Below are 26,098 nucleotides of genomic sequence, written 5' to 3'. Positions count from 1 at the left end.
AGTACAATCAATTTTTTTTTCAGGTGGAGGGGAGGGCAGGCTGGGCTAACGTTTTTGTTCTGCTTGGAGAAAAGAGGATGCAATCTTTTCTAACACCTTCAGAATAACATTTGGATGCTGCAGGGTGGCAGAAGACATCCCAGGCAAAGGGTGGCTTGCTTGGTTGCTTTTCCCTGGGTGGACCCGGCTTATCCATTTAGGTTTGCCTGAACCCAGTGATGCACAGCATCATCTCATCCCTTGGTTTGGAGGCGGTGGTTGATGGTAGCTAGGGAATTGGCAGTGATAATTGCTCTTTCAAACATCACACCATGACCCCGGCTTTATACTTTTCATAGGAACTGAGGGAACCACGGTATTGAGTTGTTAGGGCCTGTTAGTGGGTGTGTCAAAAAGCTGTGGCCTTGCTGAGCTGGGGTTAGCAGAGCTGAACACCACACTGAAGGTGTTGCTGTTGTTGTAATAGCAGCAGGAAACCAGGGCCCAGTTCCCTAGACAGGATGGAAGGCCGGAAGCACAGGAAGCTGTGATGTGACTGACACGCTCAGCCTGGCTTCCAGGGCACTAATAGCTCTGAGCATCATCCTCCCCTGATAGTCACTTCACAATGAGTGAAGCCAGAGGTGAACGGCTTAATAAATGTAAAAGAGGCAGGCCCAAGAAGAAAGGCAGAGGGCATCAGCAGCAAAGACTGAGGGGAAAGGATCTGTGCCCAGTAATGTCAAAAGCCAGGCTGGCAGGCAAAGACAATGCAAGCACCGTTTTCACTGGGAGATGGGGAGGTCACATCCCTACTTCTGCTTCCAAAACACTTGCACAGTGAGTCGTTTGCAGGCCGGGCACAGGTATTAATTCTGTACTCTCTGCATTGTGCCTGGGACTCAGCCGGTTTGTGCAGACAAAGTCAGTTCACAGAAAGCGTGTCCTTCCTTTCGGTAGTTTACTTTCATCTTTGGTAATAGAGTGGAGAATAATTAGATGCGATCTTAGAAGCTTTATTGTCTGCTTGGAGAGCATTAAGGAAGCCAAGTGTGAGTTTGTTTGTAAAGTATTAGGAGAAACAGAAAGTGCTAAAATTGTTCACACCCTAGTGCTGCTAGGAAAACTCTCCTGTGTGAATGTTGGAAATGAGGCGGGGCCTGAGCCATGCTCGCCTCAGGAGAGGAGGAGGGGGCTCTGGCTAGGGATGAGTTGAGTGCAGCTTTCCATGTTTAGCTAAAAAGACACAGGTTCTCTCTCCCAAGATTATTTCCTCCTAGGTAATGAAGCTGGTGATTTACTGGTCCCCACTTCCTAGTTCTGGGTAAATGAAGAAGGATGAAACACCATTTTCAAAGTATACCAATTATGGGGGCAAAATAAAATGGATCTGTTTTCATAACTTCCCATGCCTTTATAAAGCAGCGGGTAAAGCTGGGGCACACTCCACTCCCGAGGGCTTTTGCTTTTCTTCTAGACTGGAGGATTAGCTAGGCTTGTTGCTGTCACAGAAAAGCTGGTTTTGTTAGCAGCTGTTTAAATGTGGTGGTGAAGGGTCAGTTTGAAGCACTGGGAAGTTGGAAGCCTTGGATATAGCATCTTTCTAAGCTTTTGATTTCTTTCAGGAACCGTAGTCTCCTCATGCCAGCCCACCTGTAAATAAAGGAAAGTTTTATAGAATCACAGACTCTGAAACTGGAAAGAGGGAGCGGTGGTATCATTTTGGGAAGGCTGGTGTCCACTGTGCGGTACCATTACAGACATCATTAATCAATTGTGGAACATGGTTCTGCTGGTCGGTATAGTAATCAGACGTGTTTGCTTTCTTGTAGTCATTCTTAAATCCAAGCCCAGAGAGGGTAAGCAAACTGGCCAAGGTATCCAGGAGCTAGTCACAGGTCAGGACTAAAGCTTGGTCATGATGCCTAGGGTAACATTCTTTGTACTGCTGTGACCTCTGAACTGCAAGTAAAGCTAACAGGCAGGGTTAGATACCCATTTGGAAATGAATGGCTATACTTATAGATCAGTTCAACCCTTAAAATGTAGGCTCATTCCTCGAACATGAATTGATGGACATTTGGCTGTACTGGGGAAGATAAGGGAGAGGAGTATTTTATTTTATTTTATTTTATTTTATTTTATTTTATTTTATTTTATTTATGCTTATGTGTGTTTAGTCTACATGTATGTCTGTGAACCAAGTGTTTGTAGTGGTTTTGGAGACCAGAAGAGGACGTTAGATCCCTGGAACTTGAGTTATAGATGGTTGTGAGTTGCAAATTGAACTCTGGTTCTCTAGAAGAGTAGCCACTGCTCTTAGCCACTGAACCATCTCTCCATCCCCCAGAAAAAGGCTTTATAGGCAAGCCTAAGTCAGTCTCTCTCTGTCTCTCTCTCTGTCTCTCTCTCTTTCTCTCTGTCTCTCTCTCTTTCTCTCTGTCTCTTCTTTCCTTCCTCCCTCACTTTCTTTACTCTTCTCTTCTCTTCTCTCCTTTCCTTTTTCTTTTCATTTTCCTTTTTTTTTTTGTTTTGAAATAATATCTTGTTAATGTAGCCCTGGTTGGCTTGGTATTGTATAGTTCAGGCTGGTCTTGAACTCACATTAATCCTCTTGCCTCAGCTTCCCAACTGCTAGAATTCTAGGAGTGTCTCACCACACTTGCCTTATTATTATCATTTTAACCTCCTTTACAATTTATAACATAGTTAGGGTGGAGCTGGGAATATGAAGTGACCAATTCTTACCTTAAAAGAATAACTTGACAGTCAGGAGAAAATTGATGGCAATGGTCTTGGCAAACAGCAGTCGTAGACCCAGCACCGTGAGGGACATCATGTTTACCTTCTCTGTGTGAACTGTGACTGAATGAAAGGAAGAACAGTGGAGTCGGGGGAGACCAAATTTCTTTCTACAGTGTCAACAACTCTCAGCTCAGCTCCACACCACCATGGTTCTTCCTGGCCTGCACACACAGTGTGGTCCCAGACAGCACTCAGAGCCCCCAGGCTCCCGTGCCCACCCAGGCAGGCCAGTTTGGGAAACATTGGCTCATAGCCTGGCAAGCCCTGCTGGGACAGGGGCCAAGGGAAACAGCTGGGCTCAGTGTGTGTGTGTGTGTGTCTGTGTGTCTGTGTGTGTTTTCTTTTGAATCTGATGCTTTTAGATCCCAGGTGACAACAACAGAATTTGTTTTAACCTTGATTTGAACTAACCTCTTGGGCCATGGCAAGGCTCTGAAATTTGTGAAATTTGTGTGTCATTTTCAGGTTCTGGTAGTTTTTCATCATCTGGAAGAAACAACAGTGGTCAAGATGTTGATGACAATGAAGAAGCCAAAGGAGACTCTAGGTCGGTAAACTGAGGTCAAGAGGCTCACACAGTTGTTTATTCAGACAGGATTCCTTGGGCTTGGGACCTTTTTGGCATCCCCAGTACAGCATCAAGATGCTCTGTAATTTGTAGGCAGGACAAAGCTTTTCAATTTTTTGATGAGACAGCCACCCTTGTGGAATTTTGGCCTTTGTGTTGGACTAAATGATACCCTTGATGCCAGACATTTGTATGAAAAGGACAGTGGTTGGTGAAGATGAGAGGTGGGGATTTAAAAAGAGGAGAGATGCAAAGCTTTTCTCTCTTAGCCAGAGACGAGCACATCGTTATTAATTATTATTATTATTATTTACTAGCACAATGCTAAACCAAAAGTTATCCACCCCGAGTTCATATTGCTCACTTCTCTTTCCTCTGGCTTGCCCATCTTAGCTTCAGTTCTTTAAGCTAGATACTTTTTTTTTTTTTTTTAAGACAGGGTTTCTCTGTATAGCCCTGGCTGTTCTAGAACTCACTCTGTAGACGAGGCTGGCCTCGAACTCAGAAATCCGCCTGCCTCTGCCTCCCAAGTGCTGGGATTAAAGGCGTGCACCACCACCGCCCGGCTTTAAGGTAGATACTTACTGAAAGAATTTGCATATGGTTCAAAATCAGTCGAGTGCACAGTTTCACTGTTGTGCTGAACTGAACATGTCACTGAATTTGAATCTCCATACTGACCAAGCTTGACAGCACTGTACTTCCCGCTGGGGGAGATGACTATAGCAGGGTCGTATTCCACAATCTTCTTGGATGATCTGAGACTTATAGTCACCTTTTTAGGGTAGAAATCTTTCACCAGACAAGCAACATTTGTTCCATTTTTCATGATGAAAACAGATGGTTTGGCAGGAGGCTGGCTTTCTGAAAATATAGTCAACTGAGATGATAGTTTGCAGCCCAATGAGAATTAAACAGGCGTTGGCTAGAATCTAGAACATACTATATATTGTTAGTAGTATTGTACCCTTGATAGCATTTCATGGAAGTATGGACAAGGTGAGAAGAAAGATGAGGCAGTTAGTTTGACTTCTAGTAAGGAGCTGAAATGAGATAGGGTTGAAGGAGGGTTGGGGTATAACAACTACAGAGAAGTTTCTAGAACTGAGGATCTAGTATTGGCCTTGGGTGTGATCCCTGGCACGGCATAAACCCATCATACTCTGGTATACCACGTGTTACAGTGGAGGTAGAGGCAAGAGGAAAAGGAGTTCTAGGTTATCCTTGAGTACTAGTCCAGCCTCAGCTGCATAATACCCTGTCTCAAACCAAACCAAACTAAATCAAAATCAAAAGCAACAACTTCAAAAGACTGGGGTGATAGCTCAGCTGGTAAATGCTTGTTCTGTAAGCATGAGAACATGAGTTTGATTTCTAAAGCCTACATAAAAATACTGCACATGGTGGCCTTGCTTGTAATCTCAGCATTGGGAAGGCGTTTTCTAAGATAAGAGATTCTCAGGGCCTGCTGGTCAGCCCGTCTAGCCTCACTGTTTAGTTTGTGTTTTGAGAATGCCAAGCCAAGGAGAGACTATGTCTCATATGCGGTAGATAGTATTTCTGAGGATTATATTCAATTTCATTCTTTGGCTTCAGTGTGCTCCTATTTTGCACTATGCCAATTAAAAGCACAGACTTCTAAAAAGATCTGCATAGTCAACTCAAACTGGAGGATGGCGATGTTGAAGCTATAACAGGGTGTCTTTCCTGTTTTATAGACTGGAAGAGATCCTACTGAAAGTAAATGGTAGATTTATCTCCATTTGGGTGGATCTGATTCTTATTTAAGGGCCGGACTACAATTTTATTTGAGTAAGTTTTGTTTATGTTTGTTTGATATAATTTTATATGTATTCCAGGATGTATTTAAACTCTTTAAAAAAAAAAGAGTTTTTAAAAACAAGAAAGTAATCTTCTTTCAACAAACCCAAAAGAAGATAGACACACAAACATAAAAATAACATCAAAAATAACAGGCAGCAACAATCACTATTTCTTAATATCTCTTAATTAATGGACTCAATTCCCCAATAAAAAAACATAGAAAAACAGACTGGATACATAAAGAGGACCCAGTATTTTACTGCATACAGGAAACACACCTCAGAGTAAAGGGCTGGAAAACAATTTTCCAAGCAAATGGTCCCAAGAAGCAAGCTGGAGTAGAACTTCTAATACGAATAAAATTAACTTTCAACCAAAAGTTATCAAAAAAGATAAAGAGGGGGCACTTCATACTCATCAAAGGTAAAATCTACCAAGAAGAACTTTCAATTCTGGACATCTATGCTCCAAATGCAAGGGCACTCACATTCACAGAAGAAACTTTACTAAAGCTCAAAGCATACATTACACCTCACATAATAATAGTGGGAGAATTCAACACCCCACTCTCATCAATGGGCAGATAGTTCATGGAAACACAAACTAAACAGAGACACATTGAAACTAACAGAAGTTATGAACCAAATGGATTTAACAGATATCTATAGAACATTTCATCCTAAAACAAAAGAATATACCTTTTTCTCAGCACCTCATGGTACCTTCTTCAAAATTGACCATTTAATTGGTCACAAAACAAGCCTCAACAGATACAAGAAGATTGAAATAATCCCATGCATTCTATCAGATCACCATGGACTAAGGCTTGTCTTCAATAGCAACAAAAACAACAGAAAGCCCACGTACACATGGAAGCCGAACAAAGCCCTACTCAATGATAACTTAGTCAAGGAAGAAATGAAGAAATAAATTAAAGACTTTTTAGAATTTAATGAAAATAAAGGTACAACATACCCAGACTTATGGGATACAATGAAAGCAGTGCTAAGAGGAAAACTCAGCTCTGAGTGCCTTCAAAAAGAATCTGGAGAAAGCACACATTAGCAGCTTGACAACACACCTGAAAACTCTAGAACAAAAGGAAGCAAATTCACCCAAGAAGAGTAGATGGCAGCAAATAATCAAACTTGGCTGAAATCAACCAAGTGGAAACAAAAAGAACTATACAAAGAATCAACAAAACCAGGAGTTGGTTCTTTGAGAAAATCAACAAGATAGATGAACCCTTAGCCAGACTAATCAGAGGGAACAGAGACAGTGTCCTAATTAACAAAATCAGAAATGAAAAGGGAGATATAACAACAGAAACAGAGGAAAATTTTAAAAAGTCATCAGATCCTACTACAAAAGCCTATATTCAACAAAACTGGAAAATATGGATGAAATGGACAATTTTCTAGACAGAGTCCAAATACCTAAGTTAAATCGGGATCAGATAAACCATCTAAACAGTCCCATATCACCTAAAGAAATAGAAGCAGTCATTTAAAGGCCAGGACCAGATGGTTTTAGTGCAGAATTCTATCAGACCTTCAAAGAAGACCTAATACCAATACTCTTCAAACTGTTCCACAAAATAGAAACAGGAGGAACACTATCCAAATCATTCTATGAAGCCACAGTTACACCTCATATTCTCCCTTGGAGATGGAATAGTTTCTGTCTAATCAGAAACCTGTCACAATTTCCTTTCATAGAAGACTGCATAAGAGATTTTCTTCTACTTCTATTATGTTTCGTGTTCCAAATAGATTTTAAAAACTGGTTGAGTACATATTACTTTTAGCTTCAGAAGATACCATGTATATTAAAGAGGCACTTAGCTATTATAAATTATTTTGATGACTTAAAATGTCAATGCTGAGTTGTAGATTTTAAAATAAATTTTATTAGTTTAATAAAAAATGATGTAAAAAAAGAATTACTTATTTGTTTTATGTAATAAGTACACTGTAGCTATCTTCAGACACACCAGAAAGAGGGCATTGTATCCTATTACAGATGGTTGTGAGCCACCATGTGGTTGAAGGGAATCGAAATCAGGGCCTCTTGAAAGAGCATTCAGAGCTCTTAACCACCTAGCCAATTCTCCAGCCTCTGTATTCAAACTCTTAATCCTTTTGTCTCAGTTTCCTAACTGCTGAGATTACAGGTTTTTGCTATTTTCTTTGAGTCGTTTCTTTTGAGACAGGGTGTCATGCATCCCAGACTGGCTTTGAACTTGCTATATAGACAAGGATGTACTTGAACATGTGATTCTTCTGTTTTCATCTCCTGGGCACTAGGATTGTAGGCACACACCGTCAGAGGATAACAACTACCATTCTCAGAAAGTACTTGTAGAGATAAAACCAGCTAAGCCCATTTCTTGTTTTATTCTAAAAGGGGCTATGGAATGAATGCTGGTCCCAGAATTGGCTCCACTACCTGCCTCCTCTTCTTTCACACCTTGCTTGGAACAGAACATACCACTAATCCAGGTATGCAATTTTTCCCCCTTTCTTGAAAACTAGAAATTTTGATGCTTTGAGAAAGACAACTGCCTGATGGAACTTCCTGCTTCTGCATTATCTTCAAATAACTGCAAAGGCAAGGAGCCTTGTTTTACATACAACAAGAAATGACAACTGACACTTGAACAGATTTCTAACCATTTGTTTCTTTTTTTTACTTTCAACAGTAATTTTTCTTGTTTACTAAAAAAGAGTTGGGCTTGGCTTGTTGGTATCAAATGAAAACTATGTTGAATTACAATGTATATTTTATCTCTTATGGGTTATGGTCAAGGTAGCAGGTTCCTCCTTAACAGAAAATCTTGGTAATGTACATGCAAGAAGAAGCAGATTGACGTTTTAAATGCTTTATCCAGAGTCTAGGTTTGAGTTTTAATGATGGGGGTCCATGATAGTGATACTATAACCAAATCAGTTGGCCAGACTGGTTGAGAGGACTGACTGCTGATGACAAGGTGCCTGCTGCTCTCCACAGTAGAACTGGATCAGGGCAGATCAGGGATATCCTAAGAGAACAAGCTGTTCAGAGAAGGCTTCCTCACGAGTACATTATAATTCTCCAGTTTTTCTCCACCGAGAAGCTCAACTGAAAGATTGGGATCTGTTCTGGCACTCAGGGCAGAAGGCTAATTCCTAAGATTCTATTTTGGCTTTGGCTCTGGACAAGATTGGCTTTCTTTTCTTTCTTTCTATTTTCAAAGGGTTTCTTAGACTTATCTGCTCTCAACCCTCCTGAGAAAACCATAGGTTCTTAGTCTTCTTACACACTGAAGTTGCTGCCAGCAAAACTGATAACCCCAGCATTAACGGTTGGAAACCACAAGTCTTCATTACTTGCCTCTCCTTTCAGAAGCTCTGCTATCTCTTGTTCATTATCCTGTTTGTGGCTGGGTATGTATTTTGTGGTTGATTTTTCAAGAGAGTTAGGAGTTAGAAATTTGTTCAAACAAAACAAAACAAAACAAAACAAAACAAAACAAAACAAAACAAAACAAAACAAAACCACCAAACTAACCAAAGCCAACTCAAACCCCTACCTTATCGGTTACTCAGGAGTATGATCCAGTCTGAGTAAGTTGGACACTGAAGGCTTGCTTGGGTTTTCGCTGAGACAGGGTCTCACTAAGTAGTTAAAGCAAATTTCACTCTCTCAATCCTCCTGCCTCAGCTTCCTGAGTGTGTGGTTCTGGACCCAGCTGCTTGTGTGAATTTTAAAATTTAAACTCGTTAAGAAGCGATCATCAATAATCATCTTAAGCTAGGGAGATCATTTCTGAATAACATGAATATTATAACATAACTGGCAAGATGAATGTTTGAAGAGGTTCATGCAAGTATATGCTGAGCCTTGAAAATGTTAGTCAGGTTTTCAAATTGAACATAGTGCATTGATTTAATAAAACGTTTTCTCAGTCTCTCTCTCTCTCTCTAAGTTAAGATCCATATGTTTAAAACAATCGAAGGAAAAGTTTACCCAATCAATTCATTGGCATCTGGTTGTCATGCTAACTAAAGAAAACAGAATCTGGCTTAAGTTGGACCTTCCTTTTTAAATAAGTAGAATGTACTCCATGGAGCTGTCCTGTGGAACTTAGTTTATTCTGCATTTGATTTAAACAAATATTTGAAGATAAGATTTAAGTGAAAAATGTCAGTGTTTATCTTTTGAGAACAGTCTCTTGTTATTCCACAAATATAACTATATTTCAATGCTTTTCCAGGCATATTTGCTCAGACAATACCACTTAGTTTTCAGACCTTCTCCTCTTGTGAACACTCATATAATGCTAAAATTACCTGCTGGGAACCAATGCAAAGAGAAGACAACATCCTTCCTAAATGCTCTTTATGACTTACAAACTTAGATATTATCCATGGTAGAACCACATAGAGCATTACCACATAGAGCTTAGAGAAGAGTAGGGTTTCAGTTTCTCTAAGAATTGTGACATCTAGAAGAAACGTCACTTGGCATTTCAAGGCTCTTTGCCAGTGTGGAATTGCACTTAAGCCCCGAAGTTTCTTCTACCTGGTTGTTCTGACTTGGCTAACCACCTGTCTCTGAAGCCTTCTGAGCTGTAGGAGATTTGCACTCTGTAAGGAGGCATGCAGACTGGTTAGCTCAGCCAAAGGTATGTGCAGGAAGCGAACAATTTCCTGGGGAGTCTGAGCCCAAGCACCCCCTATGACTGCCTCCCTTCCCCTTAGGTGATACATTTATTACTGTAATTTTAAAAAGATTTCTTTGTATTTTCTAGCTTGATCTGTAGATTTAAGAAATAAGTAAGGACTAGAGTTTTAATATCTATATATATTTAAAAATAAAAGTAGGAACGGAAGCATGTTAGAAATTCAGCATCTTCACATCTGTCTCACTCTAACTCTGAGATGCAAGTGAATCTACTAGTAATAATTTGTAATATAAAATGGATGGTAGCTCTAGTTCCAGGGTTCAAATTATCCATAGAAATATAGAAAAAAAAATCAACTTACGGGGCTCCACAAAGAGCTTTATGCCAGTTCCAAAAAACATCTGTCGGGTGTCCCAGGAGCACGTTATAATCTTGCTTTGCAGATAACTAGTCTGGGACCAGCCCTGGGCCTGGGTTTCAACATCTGTGTCTTGCCTCTCAGGCTGCAACTCAGCCTACAGAGGCTACAATTCAGAGAATTGCAAAGTTGTCCTTGATGAGTCAGGAGGCCAAGTACATAGCATGTCCTTTTCTTTTGAAGCTGATAACTGAATGTTTGGATAGGAAAGCGAGCACAGAGTCTCCATCTAAGAGATGAGGGAACAGGGCTGAAGCAAAGCAAGAGAGGGTGACAGAGAGTTGACTTCAAGATGCAAAATTTAACTCCCAATTTATTTGAGAAGGCTGTCAAGAAAAACACAGTAGCTGGATACAGAGATAGAATATTAGATTTCTTACTGACTGAAAGGCAAGGCGAGGAGACCTTAGAAACATCGTCTTCTCATACTTTGGCTCCCTTCTCTTGAGCCATGAACAGTATATTTTGATTGGAGTCCTATTTTCCCCCATTACTCAGAGTGACTTTCATGATGGTCATGAGTTTGCTTTTTAATTACTGAGCCCAGAAGAGAGCCAAGGACCTGAAGGTTGAGTAACAAATAATTGTGGTTGATAAGACCCCATTGGTGCTTTATCATGCCTATAGGTCAGACAGGCCAATCCTTGTGTTGTTGTCCTCATTTAGTTTCATTTTATAATTTCTTCTGATCCTGGAGCCAGATACAAGTCTCAGGAAGGCATAGTAACCATCATGACTGTGTGGACCACACGGTACCATCACCAAACTCCAGGACTAGAGCTAGAACCATGGAAAAGGGAATGGCAGCCATGGAGGACCATCACTGGACGTCGAAGCTTCCAGATCTCAAGACCTGGTTTGAAATTCTCACTTTCTGCACCTGAGCGTCACATATCTTATTAACTCCTATCACTGCAGGTAGAAACCGGAAAAGAAAGTACAAGGTCACCATGAAGTTTGGTCGGTGTCCGAACAGATATTAAAGATTTATTTCTTCAATCTCCTTTTCCCCAAGACTCCCAAAGGCTCAGACTTAAAGATTTGACTCTTAACACAGAAGATAATTCTGAATTTCAAGTGGAAATGGTTTAAAGAGAAAATGAAACATAGTGCTTTTTGCTCAGATGCAATTTACCAAACATCAATCAGACTGCAATCGGCTATAGCGTAATTTGTTTCCCTCCTTCTCTTCGTTGATCTGGTGTTTGTATCCTTAGAAATAAGAAAATCTAACAAATCTCACCGTTTCCCCTACAGCAATAGGCAGTTGGAGAACCTTTGCAAGTTTTTATGATCCTCTGAGAGGCGGAGACCAAGCTGAGTACCAGTCACCCAGGCCTGCTGGGGTTTCCATTCTAACGTGCTTTTCCCACTTCTTTACTTCCTCTATAATAAGAAAAACTCACGTGTCACCATGTAAGATGTAATGGCTTCCTCAATGGACTTGGAATTTTTGAGCCATTAGAAAGACTCTGGCTTGGCTCCAGTGGCTTCACTTTTGGTAGCCAAACCACTGAACTCTGGGTTTCAAACACTGGATCAGGTTACCAGTGGATAATGCTTTCGGAGAACACCACCACTTCCCACTTTTTCTGGAGTCAGTGTCTGTGTTTCTCTGAGATATGAATCCCTGATATCTTGTGCAGAGCCTCCAGATTCAGGGCTTACAAGAGAGGAAAGTGTTACCCTGGCTAGCATGGGATCGTGGGGATCAGTTAATATGAGGCTAGCCTTGCTAGTTCAATGCAAGTTCTCACAGAAAAATAAAAGAAAGAAAAGAAATTGAGATAGATAAATAGATAGGTAGATGGATAGATAGATAGACAGACAGACAGACAGATAGATAGATAGATGGAGTACATTTAATGCCTTATTTCATGTCTTTTCCTTATTTCTAACCTCCCTTCTTACACCACGGTCACAATTCTTACTCTGAGAGACTCTTCTCAACTGGAGCTTCTGTGGTCCTAGTTTCTGACCAGAGGGCCAGAACCAGAAACCTACCCTATCAAGGTAGTTGTAGAAAATTTACTCTTATTGAACTTCAGGATAGAGTTTTCAATCATGTATAGAGTATTTCATTGAGAAAAACCTAATACATTTGTCCTAAAAGTTTATTCTAATTCATTGTAACAAATAATGAGTTACAAATTTAGACCCACCCCCAATTCCCTGAGAAGCCTCATTTATCTCCACGGTGTTACTGGCTCTAAGGTAGTGGCTCTCAACCTTCCTAATGCTGCAACCCTTTAACACAGTTCTTCATTTTGTGTGATCTATTCCCAACCATAAAATTATTTCACTGCTACTTCATAACTAAGTTTTGTATGGTTATGAATCATAATGTAAATATCTGGTATGCAGGGTATCTGATATGCAAACTCCTGTAGAGGGTTCATTTGACCCCCAAAGGGGTCACAACCCACAAGTTGAGAATTGTTGCTCTAAGTGCTTCTCTAACGATCTGTGATGAGCGGATCCCCACTTCCACAGTTAAGCTACACTGTCACAGCACTAGCTTAGGCATCAGTGGAATTCTCTGCTCTTTATCCCTTTCAGTCTGCCTTGTCCGTTTGGATAGGGTTGGTGGATCACCATGAGGGTGGCTTGAGGAATAGGATCTTGTGACGGCTTCTCAGAGCTAAGCGTTGCACTTTGCAGCCCGTTTAACATGTTTTATCTTCTGAATGTTGACATTTTAGGGAAGCCCCTAGGCTTTTGGCTAGTAGCTCTTCAATCTGCCATTTCTTATCCCTAGACTTTGCCGACAATCTCATTTTCCCTAAGAGAAAGGAATCATGTTGGTTTTGCTGAAATGCTAAATGGCCATCGTGAGCAGAAATAGTTATAGGAAGACTCAAGTAAGATAATGACCACCAGGTCGTGCATCACCTGGACAAAGAAGGGCAAAGTGCTTTTGGGCAAGTGCCACTAACTCAGGAGAGTTGGGTCTGCCCAAGAGTTCATAGTAACTATGTAAAATTACCATTCATAATAAAACCTTATACTACTTAACAAATACTGGTCTCTCTATTATTTTAGTAGACATTGTAAACAAATGCATGAGCTGGTATTAATAGGCCCATTTTATAGGTATTAATAGGCCCATTTTATAGGTATTAATAGGCCCATTTTATAGGTATTAATAGGCCCATTTTATAGGCTGTCACTGGAGGTAAAGACAGCAAGTGTGGCTGGGCCTCTTTGCTAAACACACACACACACACACACACACACACACACACACAGAGAGAGAGAGAGAGAGAGAGAGAGAGAGAGAGAGAGAGAGAGAGAGAGAGAGAGGCATGCACACATGTGTAAGCAAGATGCTGGACATCTTCTTCTATCATTCTCTACCTTTTTTGAGCCAGAATCTTTCATGGAATCTGGAGTTCGTTGGATAGGCAAAGCTATCTGGCCAGTGAGATCCAGGGAGCCTTCTATCTCTGTCTTCGCAGTGCTAGGATTGCAGGCAAGGGCCACTATGCCAGGCTTTTACAGGGGTTCTGGAGAGCTGCACTCAAGTCCTCATGCTTGTATGGTAAGCACTTTGCCAACTAAACCATCTCTCCAATCTCCCTTTCAAGTTTGTTCCCTGGCATAAAAGAAGTTTTTGTTCTGACATATATATATATAGCCTACTGACCATTCTTCACATACTCCAGAGAGCACTATGTCCCCATTGCCTGAAAGTCCCATTCCCCCAGGAAGCTGAAGGGCTTACCCTGCCATGGCAAATGCCACCTTTCCAATGAGACTTTCTGTTTAAAATCAACACCCTGGTCCCTTCTGCATGCACCTTTTATCCCACTTCTTGGATCTTGGCTTGTTGCAGTCTATAGTATGTTAACTTTGTGTTATTTGCCTGTACAGAGTAAGAATTTTGATCTGTTCTGTTGGGGCTGACACCTAAAATAGTGCTTGGCACAGGTGACAGTGCCGTGCCCCAGGCTGCGGATCAGGGCTCTGCTTTGGTTCTGCAGTTTGCTAGTCTAGTCCAGCTTGGTATACCACAACAGAGGTGTCCTCTGATGGACTGAATCATTTAGGTAACAAAATACAGTCAGTGTCTTAAACGTCTTTGTGGAAAGTAAACCTTAACGTGTTTATCTCCATGGACCAAGAGAGATAGATAATAAATCCCCAGACAGTTTTAGACAGACAAAGGGACTATAAATAATAGAGTGGAAAAAGGGGTTTTGTGGCTGGGTTGGGAAGGTCTCACATTTCTAAGCAGGGGTTGGGAGAAAGCTATACCAGTCCCTGGTGGGAAAAATGGCTCTAAGTAGAGAACTGAATGCAGAAAGACTCTGTTCAGGGAGATGCTTAGGAGAAAGGAGTGGGGGAGGGGAGCTGCTGAAGAGCTAGTGGCTGGGAGGAATGTGAAGAGCCTGTCCTCTGCTTCAGGAGAGGGATGGTGTGGCTATGAGGTAGAAGCCCTTTCTTGGTAAGGGAGGTGCTGGAACTGGAGGCTGGAAAGGAAACAGCACAGAGTCCTGAAGGGGTGACTGTTCTGAGTAGGATGGAGCCTGCAAGTGTGCAGAGACAGCTTGGCAGAACAGCAGGGACCATCAAAGCACAGACGCTGGGACCACACAGGGGATTCAAATTAGGGTTTGGCTAAGTTGTGTGATCTTGGGCAACCCCCTCCTGGATTCATTTTCCTTGGGTTTGCAAAAACCCAAGTGGTAACTAATTTCACAAGAGATTGAAGAAAAGAACTGATGCAAGGCAAGCACCCCCCAAGCAATATTGTGATATAAGGCTGGTATACAGTCACAGAGAGCACTGTGAGGGCATTTACAGCCACCTTCATTTAGGATGCTGTTTTTGAGGACCATGACCCTTCTGTGAACTCCTGCCCTGAACACTGGTGAGCACACGTTTACATGGTGGTGACTTATTGCATGGTATCCCCAGGTTTACTCTCCATGGTGGGCTAGACTACCCAGTGAGACCTGCTGCTGTGTGTAGATCTGACCGGTTAGCGTGGGGCTTCCTGAGAACCTTGCAAGCAAGAGCTTGAAAGAGGCTCCTGAAGAAAGAATCAAAAGAAATTTGGCTTCAGATAAGACAAAGGCCCTGTTTGCAGCCGCAGCTCATTAGTCCAGCACTGGTTGGTTAAAAAGGAAGGTGCTATTTAAAACTATTCTGGGTCCTACCCCCAAGCCGCTTCTTAGCTTTTCTAGCTCAGAGAATAATGTAATGCCCCGGCTGGGCGTCTGGCAAACTTCAATTAATCATATTTCTTTCTTTGGAGGGGAAAGAGGGTCAGATCTACCTGCCGCAGTTTGCCAAATCATTTTCCTTAAGTTCACTTACTTTTGAAGTTAAAATATAATTAAAAGGAAACTTTAAGCCATATGGATTTGAGAAGCGATTTCTGCTATTCTACACTTGGGGGGACATGGGCCCAGTAGATCAGAGCAAGTTTAACTCATTAGGAAGAGCTTCATGAACAAAGGGAGATTAGGGAAATTGGTCACTACCTCACGGGGGAGTGGGGACATGCTGTTATTTTAGTGAGATGTTTCAAAGTCAAAGAAATTTAAAGGCAAACGTCTGAGTTGCTTGACTTTACAAACTCTTCCAAAGGATGGCAAACTTGAGTTTCCCTACTTCACTGTTGCTTGAGCTTCAGGTCTGTCTCTCCCTTGCTCTGTGTCTCTACAGTAAGTGCTCACAGGGTCTGAAGGTGGTCTCCCACTTGGATCTCCCTTCTTGGCTCCAGATCCTGTGTTCCTTTTACTTCCCACACTCAGGACCCTCCTGACCTCTTAATTTTAAATTACAGGCCTTCCCTTAACCTTGGAAAACAAGTGGAAAGTCAGAGGCAGGGCAGAGAGCCTTGTTGCTCTCCTAGAAGCCGGTCTGGTGACTTGTGAGCACCAGAGTTTATCACTAAAATTTTCAGGACCTTTGCAGTGGCGTTTACCTTGCTGGTTTAGTAGACTCTTGGCTTAGGGTCCATATCTGCTACCTGACTATAGCTTCTACCAAGTGTGAAACACCATCTTTTTGAACAGCAAGAAACTGTTGAATTAAGATGGCAACTGAAATGATATTCTAATAGACACATTTCACATAGAGTACACTCAATACCTTCAGTGTGACTGACATGTTTTGTATAGAATACACTCTTTGTCACCATTAGTGTGACCACCGTAGAGTAGCTAGGCACACGGATTCTGAAAGCCCTTAGGGAGCTCCCACAGACTTTTAAGTGTCTCTTGGTGGGAAGTCCCACATTCTCATTAATTCTTCTTCTTGGATCTGGTCTCACTGGGAACCACACGGCTCCATCACAGATTTCTCTCTATTAACAGTTTCTCTCTGCAGTTTGACCAAATTGACAGGAGTATCTGGTGTCTAGGCACCTTCCTTCCACAGAGGACTGTGCTGACTGACACACTTGTAGTGAATGTCTACTTATTCTGGCTTCATGCTCCGTGATCAGGCCACTGAGTTCATTCTGTGATGTCCCAGGAACAGACATCTGGCCTAGGGAAGGTCAGCATTATTTAAATCTGGAGCCAAATCCCCCAAATGCTACTTTTTAAACAGACAACCCTGTTCCTGTGGAGGAGCTAACCAGAGTCCATCTCTTCCCAGGCATCTTCCTCAACATGACTGGATCACTAGGGATGTGGATATTGCTCCTTTCACATCACCTCATACTTCCAACCTCTTTAGGTAGAAGATCCCTCAGCCCCTAACCCAGATAAATAAATGACTTACTTGGTTCCACAGTCACTTGGGTTCCTTGTCCAAAGACGAGTTTGTCAGTAGCACAGCTACTGAGGCCATTCCAAAAACCTCGGCAGCTGTTTCCCATCTTCTTGCTCTGATGTCATGGCTGGAGGGCTTTCATGCTTCTATCCTTTAAAGACAGCATGCGTTACTCATCCTGCTGGCTCGTCATGACTTAACATCATGTACCAGGATGGGTTAGCTTACAGGAGGTTGATGTTTGAGGAGCAGCATGTGGGAACAACATATTCCATAGTCAACCTTTCCTGCACAGTACACATATGAAATTCTCTTGGCAGAGCTTTCTGTTGTCTTAAACATAGACCCACACATAGTTCTTTGTCTCAGAAAGCCAGCACTATCAGGTCTTGGCTTCATGACCATCCCAGTTAAGGCTTTTATATGTGTCATGTAGCCTTAAGGTCAGAGAATATATAGGACAACAGGGAGAAGAAGAAGGCGCTCTGAAATGCTGGTTAGTTCCAGGGAGAAAACTTCAAAACTGCTAAGTGTGGCTAGTGAACTGACCACGAGCAGATCAACTTTCTTTCAAGCCCACCTTCCCAGCTGCAGAAGGAAAGAACTCAGGTAAGTTTCTCTAGGGACCTGACTTCACAAATTCCACATGGAACGTCTCATTTAGCTCTTAAACTGTTGTAGAGCCACAGGAGAGCACGCCAAGGATACTGTTTTAGCGAACAAGTAAATGACAAAGTAACAGTTTTACCCAGGAAACAGATGAGAGACAGAGGCCAGCAAGTGGCGGTCATCTCTTGTCCAGTCAACTTCCTGACATTTTTTCCAGGCTTCCAAACAAGGGCAGGCTGCCGGGCTGTGTTTACCTTCCATGGTGGCTGGCCCAGGCAGGAGGCCTGGGGGACGGTTCTTCACCCTGTAGTTTTTGTACAGGTCCCTATGGGGTTTGCAACACTGTGCTCGTATCCCTCCGATCACGGTGCTACAGAGCTTTGCAAAAACCTTCCCTGGGCTTTGTATCACGTGTCTCTGAGAAGCCCCAGCCAGGTGTTTTCTGCATGTCAAGCCACAGACTATCAAAGGAGTTGGCAGTTAGTTCAGGCCAGACTTGCCTGGATACTTACTGTCTAATGCTTGCCGCCCTGCTGGCTAGCTCTGTTCTGGGGTCAGAGTGGATTTTTAGCAATTATAATGTCCACCCCTATCAATTCATACTTTCTGGCCCGTTTTCCCTCAGATGGTTTCCCACTGGGGACTGTGTTAGCTATCTGAAAGTCTTCTGTGCGTGCCACACGCTGTTTGGGCTAGGCAGAGAATGTTTGTGGTCAATGTAGTTTTTCCTCTTTCCCACCAAGCCTCAGAACCTCTTCTGCCTGAAGTGCTTTCCCCTTGGGTAGTGTTAGAAGGTCTGTAAAAGGCTTTCAGGCAAATTTAAAATTGTATCCTCTCCATTGACCTCTCAGTTGCTTAATTTGGAGCCTGTAGCCCATGTGGTGTCTTGTGAGAGAAATGACGACCTGCTGTGCTTGCCCTGGCGGCAGCACAGTCTCCTGCTTGGCAAACAGACTCTCCTCTGTGGGCTTTATAAAAGGTATCCATGTCTCCAGCTCATGTTGCCTTGTCCTAGGGCCTCCTCACACATTCCAGCTACTTCTTTTGGCCCAGTGACCTTGGTCAGGGCAGGACCAGATCCAGCAGAGACAGTAACTCTGCCTAAATGTAACCGATGCATCTTAGTTACATAGATATTTGACTTCTGGTTTTGGGCTGAGTCATGTCCTTGAATCATGCACTCAAATACTAACCTTGTTTGCTCTTGATCATCGTGAGCATCACTATGAAGACAGGGCAGCGCAATAGGTTCTGCTAAAGTGACCCTGTTAAGTGTTGAATATTAATGGGAGTGTATGAGCTTGGTGCTTCTTGTTTGTCAAGAGGGAGTAGGATTGAACAAAATGTTGGTATTCATTCCTGGAGATCTTAAGAGACGCTCATGGCTTAAAATGGAAGCTATTATTTCACTTGTGTTCTTTCTGCTGACTCCTTCCCACCTAGATGTAATGACTACATGCAGTGGCCCAGAGGAGAATAAAGAACTCACACCCTTGACTATGCTCCTTTTGGGAGTTAGTCTTTGAGATGTCCAGAGGTGGATGTTCACTGTGCTGAAGAAATAAACTCCTGGCTAACTCATATGTCACCCGAAGACTTCCACCCTAGTACTGGTGTGCAAGATTTCCCAAGGAGTGGTCAGGAGAAACTGCTCTGAGAGAGACTATTGCAGGAAAGAAGAAGAAGCTGAGTATCCTAATGAGGATGCAGCTACTATAGCCGCCAGCTCTTCATTCCCCCTTTCCCAGCTGTGGAGATACAGATTTGCTATCACACGATATACAATAGGCAGAGTGAACCCCTACTCTCGACGCTGGCATTTTTTATGCAAATGACAGTGTTTCAGTTCCAAGTCGGGACTCCTCATTATGAATTTCTACCAGCGTTTTCAAACCTTCTGTGATATAAAGAATATGTCCTCGGAAGTCACTTTTGTTTCTGCCTGGGTCTTTTTCTTTCATGTGGAATAGATTTGAACACAATCCACATCTTGAAATCAAATCCAGGTGGCCTGCTGTAAAAGTAAGACATTAGACTAAAAATTTAGCGCTATTTGTTACAGAATATGGTTACATCAGAAATAGCTGACTTCTACCCAGAAGCCAAGGCTCTACACTGCGCTCAAAGTCCCAAGAAGACAGCCATTCGGATACTGCAGAAGATAAGCAACTGGCCCTGACCTCAGACACTAGCTTTGCAAAAGGAGAAAACAGACTGCTGTTTCAAACACAGTTTATCTAAGAAATCAACCAACTTCCCCACTCTGCCCCTAAGGAAACCCTCCTTCGATTTCCCTGCCTCACCCTAGTTTCAAACACAGAATCTGCATTCTTTACAAATCTGTTCACTGTGTTTTGGGTCTTATGTCATCACAGCCTCTTTAGCTTAACTAAAGTTGCTCTAGCTGTTTGGGGTTGTCTAAACTCACTGTTTCTTTCTACAAATTTAATTCTTATGTGTAAATTCTTACACATTGACATTAAAACCCAAGATGGGCTCCCCCAATGGTGACAGCCCCACCAGGTCCCCCTTTAGCAGGGCTTTAATCTTATACCCCAGCTCCCGTTTCTCATCTTTGCTTCAGAGAGTCACTCCACTCTCAAAGGTAAGGCTGAATGGCCGGTAGCCAGTGTGCCACCTCGGGACCCCACCCTATCTGGGGCCATGGTTTCTAGCTCCCTCATTGCCATGCGAGTGTAATAAGATTTGCCTTGATTCTTACTGGCAATAGTGGTAAGCACACTGTCTTATCTAACTGGGTCTCCAGCACCTGAGAGGGCCGTCTTTACCACTCTCAGTACTGTCTATAACACAGGCCATTCCCCTGCTCAGCACACAATTGTGCAAAAGGGCTCAGTCAGTTCCCAGTGGTGACCTAGGCCTTTCCCTATTTCAGGCCCCTGGAGTCTGTTCTCATGATTCCCTGGAGATTCCCTCCTAGTGAAACATCCATCTCCAATGGGATGTGTGGGCACCAGCTAGCCCTGACCCATTTTACATCTATAAACACTGCCAGAAGTCCCTCTAAGACAGTCCTTTGGCTTGTCTTCAAAAAGTTCCAATCAGCCTTCAAGTCAGATCTTGAGCTGGCCCCAATAATTCCCTTGACAACCCGAACCTCTGGTTTAAATTTGACATGTTTGAACCCTTCATTTTTAGGATCTCAGCAAAACTCCTCCAGTGGAGCAGGAGACAGAGGTTCTCTGTCCTCAAGCCTCCTATAATCTCCACTCCCTTCCTCCCCGCTCTGTTTCTCTAATCTGCATGTCATGTTTCAATAGCTTCAGCTTCCAAACCCAATTCTCCCAGAACCTGATTCAGCAGATGAGCCCCTTCCTGATCAAACATCATCGGGGTTTCCTCCTGCTCTGCCCCTCCGCACTCTTCCCTTCTCTCATTATACCATTCTCACAACCTACCCACCACTGCCTTCTGTCTTTCCCAGAATGCCTCTCTCGCCCTTTCTGTACCCCAGGGACAGCTGGCTGGCATCTAGCCTTCTTTCTTTGACACAAATGGTCCCATTAGGGTTTGGGGCTTCTTCCTTCCTGAAAGACGTTGACACTCTGGGTTTAGGGGTAAGTATTTAAAAGGAGCCAGACATTGTCTAGCTAGCAAAATGATAGTAGGTTTTCAAGAGGGCACATTAAATACCCTTTAAGAATGCATGACTACAGGTTGTTGTTGTTGTTGTTGTGTGGGTGCTGATGTTGATTACTTGTATTTTAGAGAGTGAGTCTCACTGTGTAGCCCGAACCGGAAGTCACTTTGTAGCCCAGGATAGACTTGAGTTTATGCTGATCCTGCTGCCTTAACCATCATAGCACCGGAACTACAAGTATGAGCCACCGTGCCTCCCCTGGGGGCAACAGCACTATACCACCAAGTAGTAATGCAACCAAAATGTGGCAGGAGATAGTTTCTTGAATGTTAGAATCTGGAGTCTGAAGCCATTTTGGTGAACTTATTGTGTTATATTTAAGTGATGAGCCTTCTGCAGTTTGAATGAAACTTCTATCCAAGGATGGCTTAGTAACATCATCCTCCATCAGAGAAGTAACTGATTCAGTGAGTAAAGCAGCTGCTGGAAGTTTATTATAGTATGCTACATAATATGAAAGTATCAGAGCAGTTAAGCTAGCCACCACCAGTATCTTTTCTGTTTTCACGTGTCTGTGGTATGTATGTGTGTATGCATGGTTTGCATGTGTGTGGGGGTGTGCACATTCATGTCCATGCAAGTGGAGGCATGAGGTTATGGTCCAGAGTTACCCAATTTCTCTTCAATCTCTGGTCAAAGCAGGGTTTCTCAGAGCTCACTGACATGGCTGGTCTTGCCAGCCAGCTTTTTCAGAGGATCCTGACTCTTTCCTCCAAAGCTGGAATTACAGGAGGCTGACATGGCCACCCAACATTTACATGCAGATCCAGGCTCTGGTCCTCACACGTGCACAGCGGCCACGTGAACTGCTGGGCCATCCAAGCCTTCAGTTATTAGTTTTCTGTTACTGATGATATGTTATTTTCACTGAACTGAGACAGTCTCTCATGGCGGTGAGAATCAGAAGATTCTGGAAGCCAACTAACTAAACTTAGAAGGTGCAGGAAGCACAGAGTTTACAAAGCTCTTCCATGAGATTCCATAAACAGCAAACATTTGCTGCAAGTCACACAGTGAGCTCTAGGGGTGCCCACTCTGTCAATGGGGTGCCCACTCTATCAATGGGTTTCCTGCAGGAATTCATATATATTCCGACTTCAAGATAGAATTGTCCATGCGATGTCCCAAAGACAGAATTCCACAACACGCTCTAACTTCAGAACATGAGTGTTCTTGGAAATGAAGCTCTCAGGTGAGACCTAGTTCAACATAATTGATAGCTTTGGAAGTTTGTTTGCAGGTTCTACCTTGGGAGCATAGCAGCTGCTCATATACTCTTGACCTAAATATGGTCTTCCTCTATTGGGTAAAGTTGTCTTTTTTCTGTCAAGAGCATTGTTTTGAGCGGGATACACATGGAGTTACCAGAATGGAGGAGACAGATAATAAAGTGCCCAAATAGATACTCGGATCAATGGCATGACAGATACCATGGATAAATTGTCTATACACTCAAATTATGTCCTTATAAAAGAGGAATTTGGGATGTGTGTGTGCACAGAAGAAAGATCATGTGAAAATATGGCAAGAAACTGTCCACCTTGCATGAGACTTAAGAATAGACCAACCCTGCCAATCCTTGGTCTTGGACCTCTAGCCCACGAACTATGAGAAAATTACTTTCTGTTGCTTAAGTGTTCACTTATGGCAACCCGAACGGAGTTTCATAACTACACAATACACTAATACATGCACACATTCATGCAAACAGGCACTCACAGCCCCCAAAAGCTGATAGAGTCAATACAATATTTATCTGCAGCGACTTTTTTCCTTGTAAATATGTGGCAGTGAAGAACACAGGGAATATTATTAGAACATTGATGTAACTCCCTTGCCTCATGTTAAGGCATTTGATGCTTGACCCAGCATTGCTTTTGCTCCATCTCTGCAAATGTCAACATGGTGAAAGAAGAAACAGTGTTTTGGCATTATGAAAAGAGATCTGATACTCCTGGGTTCTCTGAGCAGGTCTTGGGGACCTGAGGCCTCGACAGAGCCATATTCTGAGAAGCTTGCTCTAATTCTCTGTTGTTTGCGCTGTCAAAGCTGCAACAGCAGCAGGAGACTACAGGTTTTCTCTACTGTCTCACCACATTGCCTGCTCACGAGTGGTTGTAGATGACTCACAGCATGCGTTTTGACAAATCAATGGTCAGAGACCGTTTTGAGTGACAGCTTTCTAGGTTTGTAGACAGGGTAGATTTGACCTGAACATGTTGGTTAGGATCTCCAGAGTGAAGGACCGTGACTCTCTATGTTGCTTACTGTTAATTTCTTCTTTCTGGTAGTATTCTGGAGGTCAGATGCTGGACCCATGGTGATTGTTTGGTGACATAGGAAGACTCAGTGATGACCCAAGAGTTTGGCTGCATTATATTCAATATACATAGTATGTTCATTACATGTAAGTATCCACTTACTTTAAGTGACATCTTTGTTGACATAGGAAGGTTCAACAACTATCCAGGAGTTTGACTGCATATCACTGATCTATGTACTGCATTTCTTGGGCAATAGTTCAGTATTTTCATTAAAATAAATGTTCATTTATTTACATAGCTGATACTTGGAACTGATAATGCAGTTTTCCAAAACCATGAAGGGGGAGAATGGGCTGCCACGGCTTGTAGGGTCAATTGGTTAATTTAGCAACTAGACAGGAATAAAAACAAACCAAGTCTCTGGATGGAGACTCATCTGTGGCTTTAAAATGTTTAAATTTGGCTGTGTTAGTTACTCGTATTGTTGCTATGACAAAATAGCTGACTGCAGTGGGTTGAGAAGAAACAATAAGAATCCAAAATAAATGCATTCTTATTAATGGCTTTCTTAGTTATTTGATATGTATATAGTTAGAGTCAGGACTAATTGTTATGTGAGAAACCTATCATGATTTTGTTTAACTGTCATCTGGGCATGGCCGGCCATTGCCATCTTGAATTGTTATTTCTTGGAGGAGACCTGTACATTATTGGGGCCATGGACTTGCCCGCATGGTGGGGGACATTGCACATGAGGCCACATAGCTCTCTAAGAGTGTATAGGTACCTATAGTTGCTGGGGGAAGATTTCATAAGCTTCCATACCTTCTCAAGGATATGTAGATAGATAACAGTTGATGGGCCTGAGAACCTCATCACTTCTTTCTAAACACAGGTGATTCAACAGCTTTCTTTAACGTCCCACTGGGCTCCACTTCTTAAAGACTCGACCCTGCTTCCCAATAGCATGAACACCTGAGTCTTTAGAGGACCTACACAGATCCAATCCAAACCATAACACTCACTGTATGGGTTTGTTTAGTTGTTTCTTTGTGAAATCCTATAGCTGGTTCCTTGTTTCTCATTAGAATGGAAGATTAGATTGGACTTAACTTTTTAATTTCCACCAAGAACACTGTGAAGGTCATGTGCACTGAGTTTGAAGTCACGCCAAGAGGGACATAGTGGCTTGACTGGGAGAACCCAGATAGCATAACAACAGGCAGATCTGCTATTCTATAAGGTTAACCATTCCCATTTCAACCAGCAAGAATCCTGAGACTGTCGAATGTCTTAAACCTTCTGTCTCTGCATGCCATATGCTTTCTGGCGTGGTTTGTCTGGGTGAGACAGGAAGCTCATCCCATTTCTTTCTGTAACTATGAATGCCTATAGCTTGCTATCAGGAAGCAATTACAAACCATTACTCTCTTCAAAAGTTAATATCTACAAGTTTGCACTTTTATCAAAGCAATCTATTTCTGTATGAAAAAAAAATGGTAATTTCACTAAAAGTGTTATGACTGCGAGTTGCTCATATTCTCCCACAATGAGCTTCTTTGACTTTATGTTGATTGAGTTGCTATTTCTATCATCACTGGAACCATCCACCCTGTTAATTTCAACAGGACAGAAAAGAGCCCTTGACATAGTTTTCCCCTGTGCATGGAATTTGCTTTCCTAGATTGAAAAATAGGAAACCAACATGGCATTCTAATTGGAGATTGTCATCATGTGATGAAGAGATTCACATTTGTGCCTCTGGACCTACTCATGCAGGATCAGGAAAAGGCTGGACAAGAGTCTAAGACAGGAAAGCGCTCATATCTATGGCCTTTGCATTGGTGATTCTGAAGAGAACAGAAATATTGCTTAGTTCCCAGGAAACATCTCACTGAAACCTAAGTTCAAGTGTGTGGAGAGGAATTGTGTCTTTCCTATGCAAGGAGGGAACTGCTGGTGAATTCCTGAGAGGGGGAGATTTGACTTTGAAATCCTCAGTGATACTGGGCCATGCTGTCTGCAAGGACCAATTAAGGTTCATCTTCAAAAGCTCCTCTAGCTGTCTTGACCCAACCAAATACCCTTTCCATCACACACTCCCTTATTTCCCAGTGACTCGGGTTTTCCCTAGGCAAGGTCTACATTTTTCATCACACAGGACACTGGTTCTGTGCAACCCTCTTGCTCCATTATTTCCTTATCTGGTATTTTTTCTCATCAGAATGAGGCGAATGCCCTGTTAGATCTGGGAATTCAGTATGAGGATTTCTCTCTAGAGATTCACATCCAGTCATGGGATTTGGAAATATATCATTGTAAAAAGCTGGGGTTGAGCAAACATGTTTTACTCCAGTATAGACATAATTTCACAACTGTTTTTTCTGAGCACTTGCTTTGTTATGCACAAGGCTTGAGCTCGTTGGAAGAAGGAATTATGTAAATTATGTAGATTTGGACTCGGCGTTTTGGTTTCTTATATACAGTGCGTGACCTCGTCTACTGGGACTCCGTCGCTGTCAGTCCGCTCGATCAATATTGAGGAGTTTGGTTAGGATTTGTATCACTGTCGACT

General features: G+C 42.5%; 2 gene segments (V, D, J or C); both read right to left on the bottom strand.

Moving 5' to 3' along the window:
• LOC110309056 (T-cell receptor alpha chain constant-like) overlaps positions 1–26,098 on the bottom strand; it is a 439,600-nt gene that overhangs the window by 76,858 nt on the left and 336,644 nt on the right.
• Positions 1,128–10,259, bottom strand: LOC110309057 (T cell receptor delta constant-like). The segment is given in 5 exon segments: positions 1,128–1,632; positions 2,728–2,844; positions 3,196–3,270; positions 3,938–4,216; positions 10,204–10,259. Coding segments are annotated over 4 exon segments (510 nt in total).

Source organism: Mus caroli, unplaced genomic scaffold (genome assembly GCF_978045245.1).
Source record: "Mus caroli unplaced genomic scaffold, Mus_caroli_1 scaffold_12, whole genome shotgun sequence".
NCBI classification, from domain to species: domain Eukaryota; kingdom Metazoa; phylum Chordata; class Mammalia; order Rodentia; family Muridae; genus Mus; species Mus caroli.
Note: the sequence above shows the minus strand (reverse complement) of the source record. Positions and strands in the feature narration are given on the sequence as shown.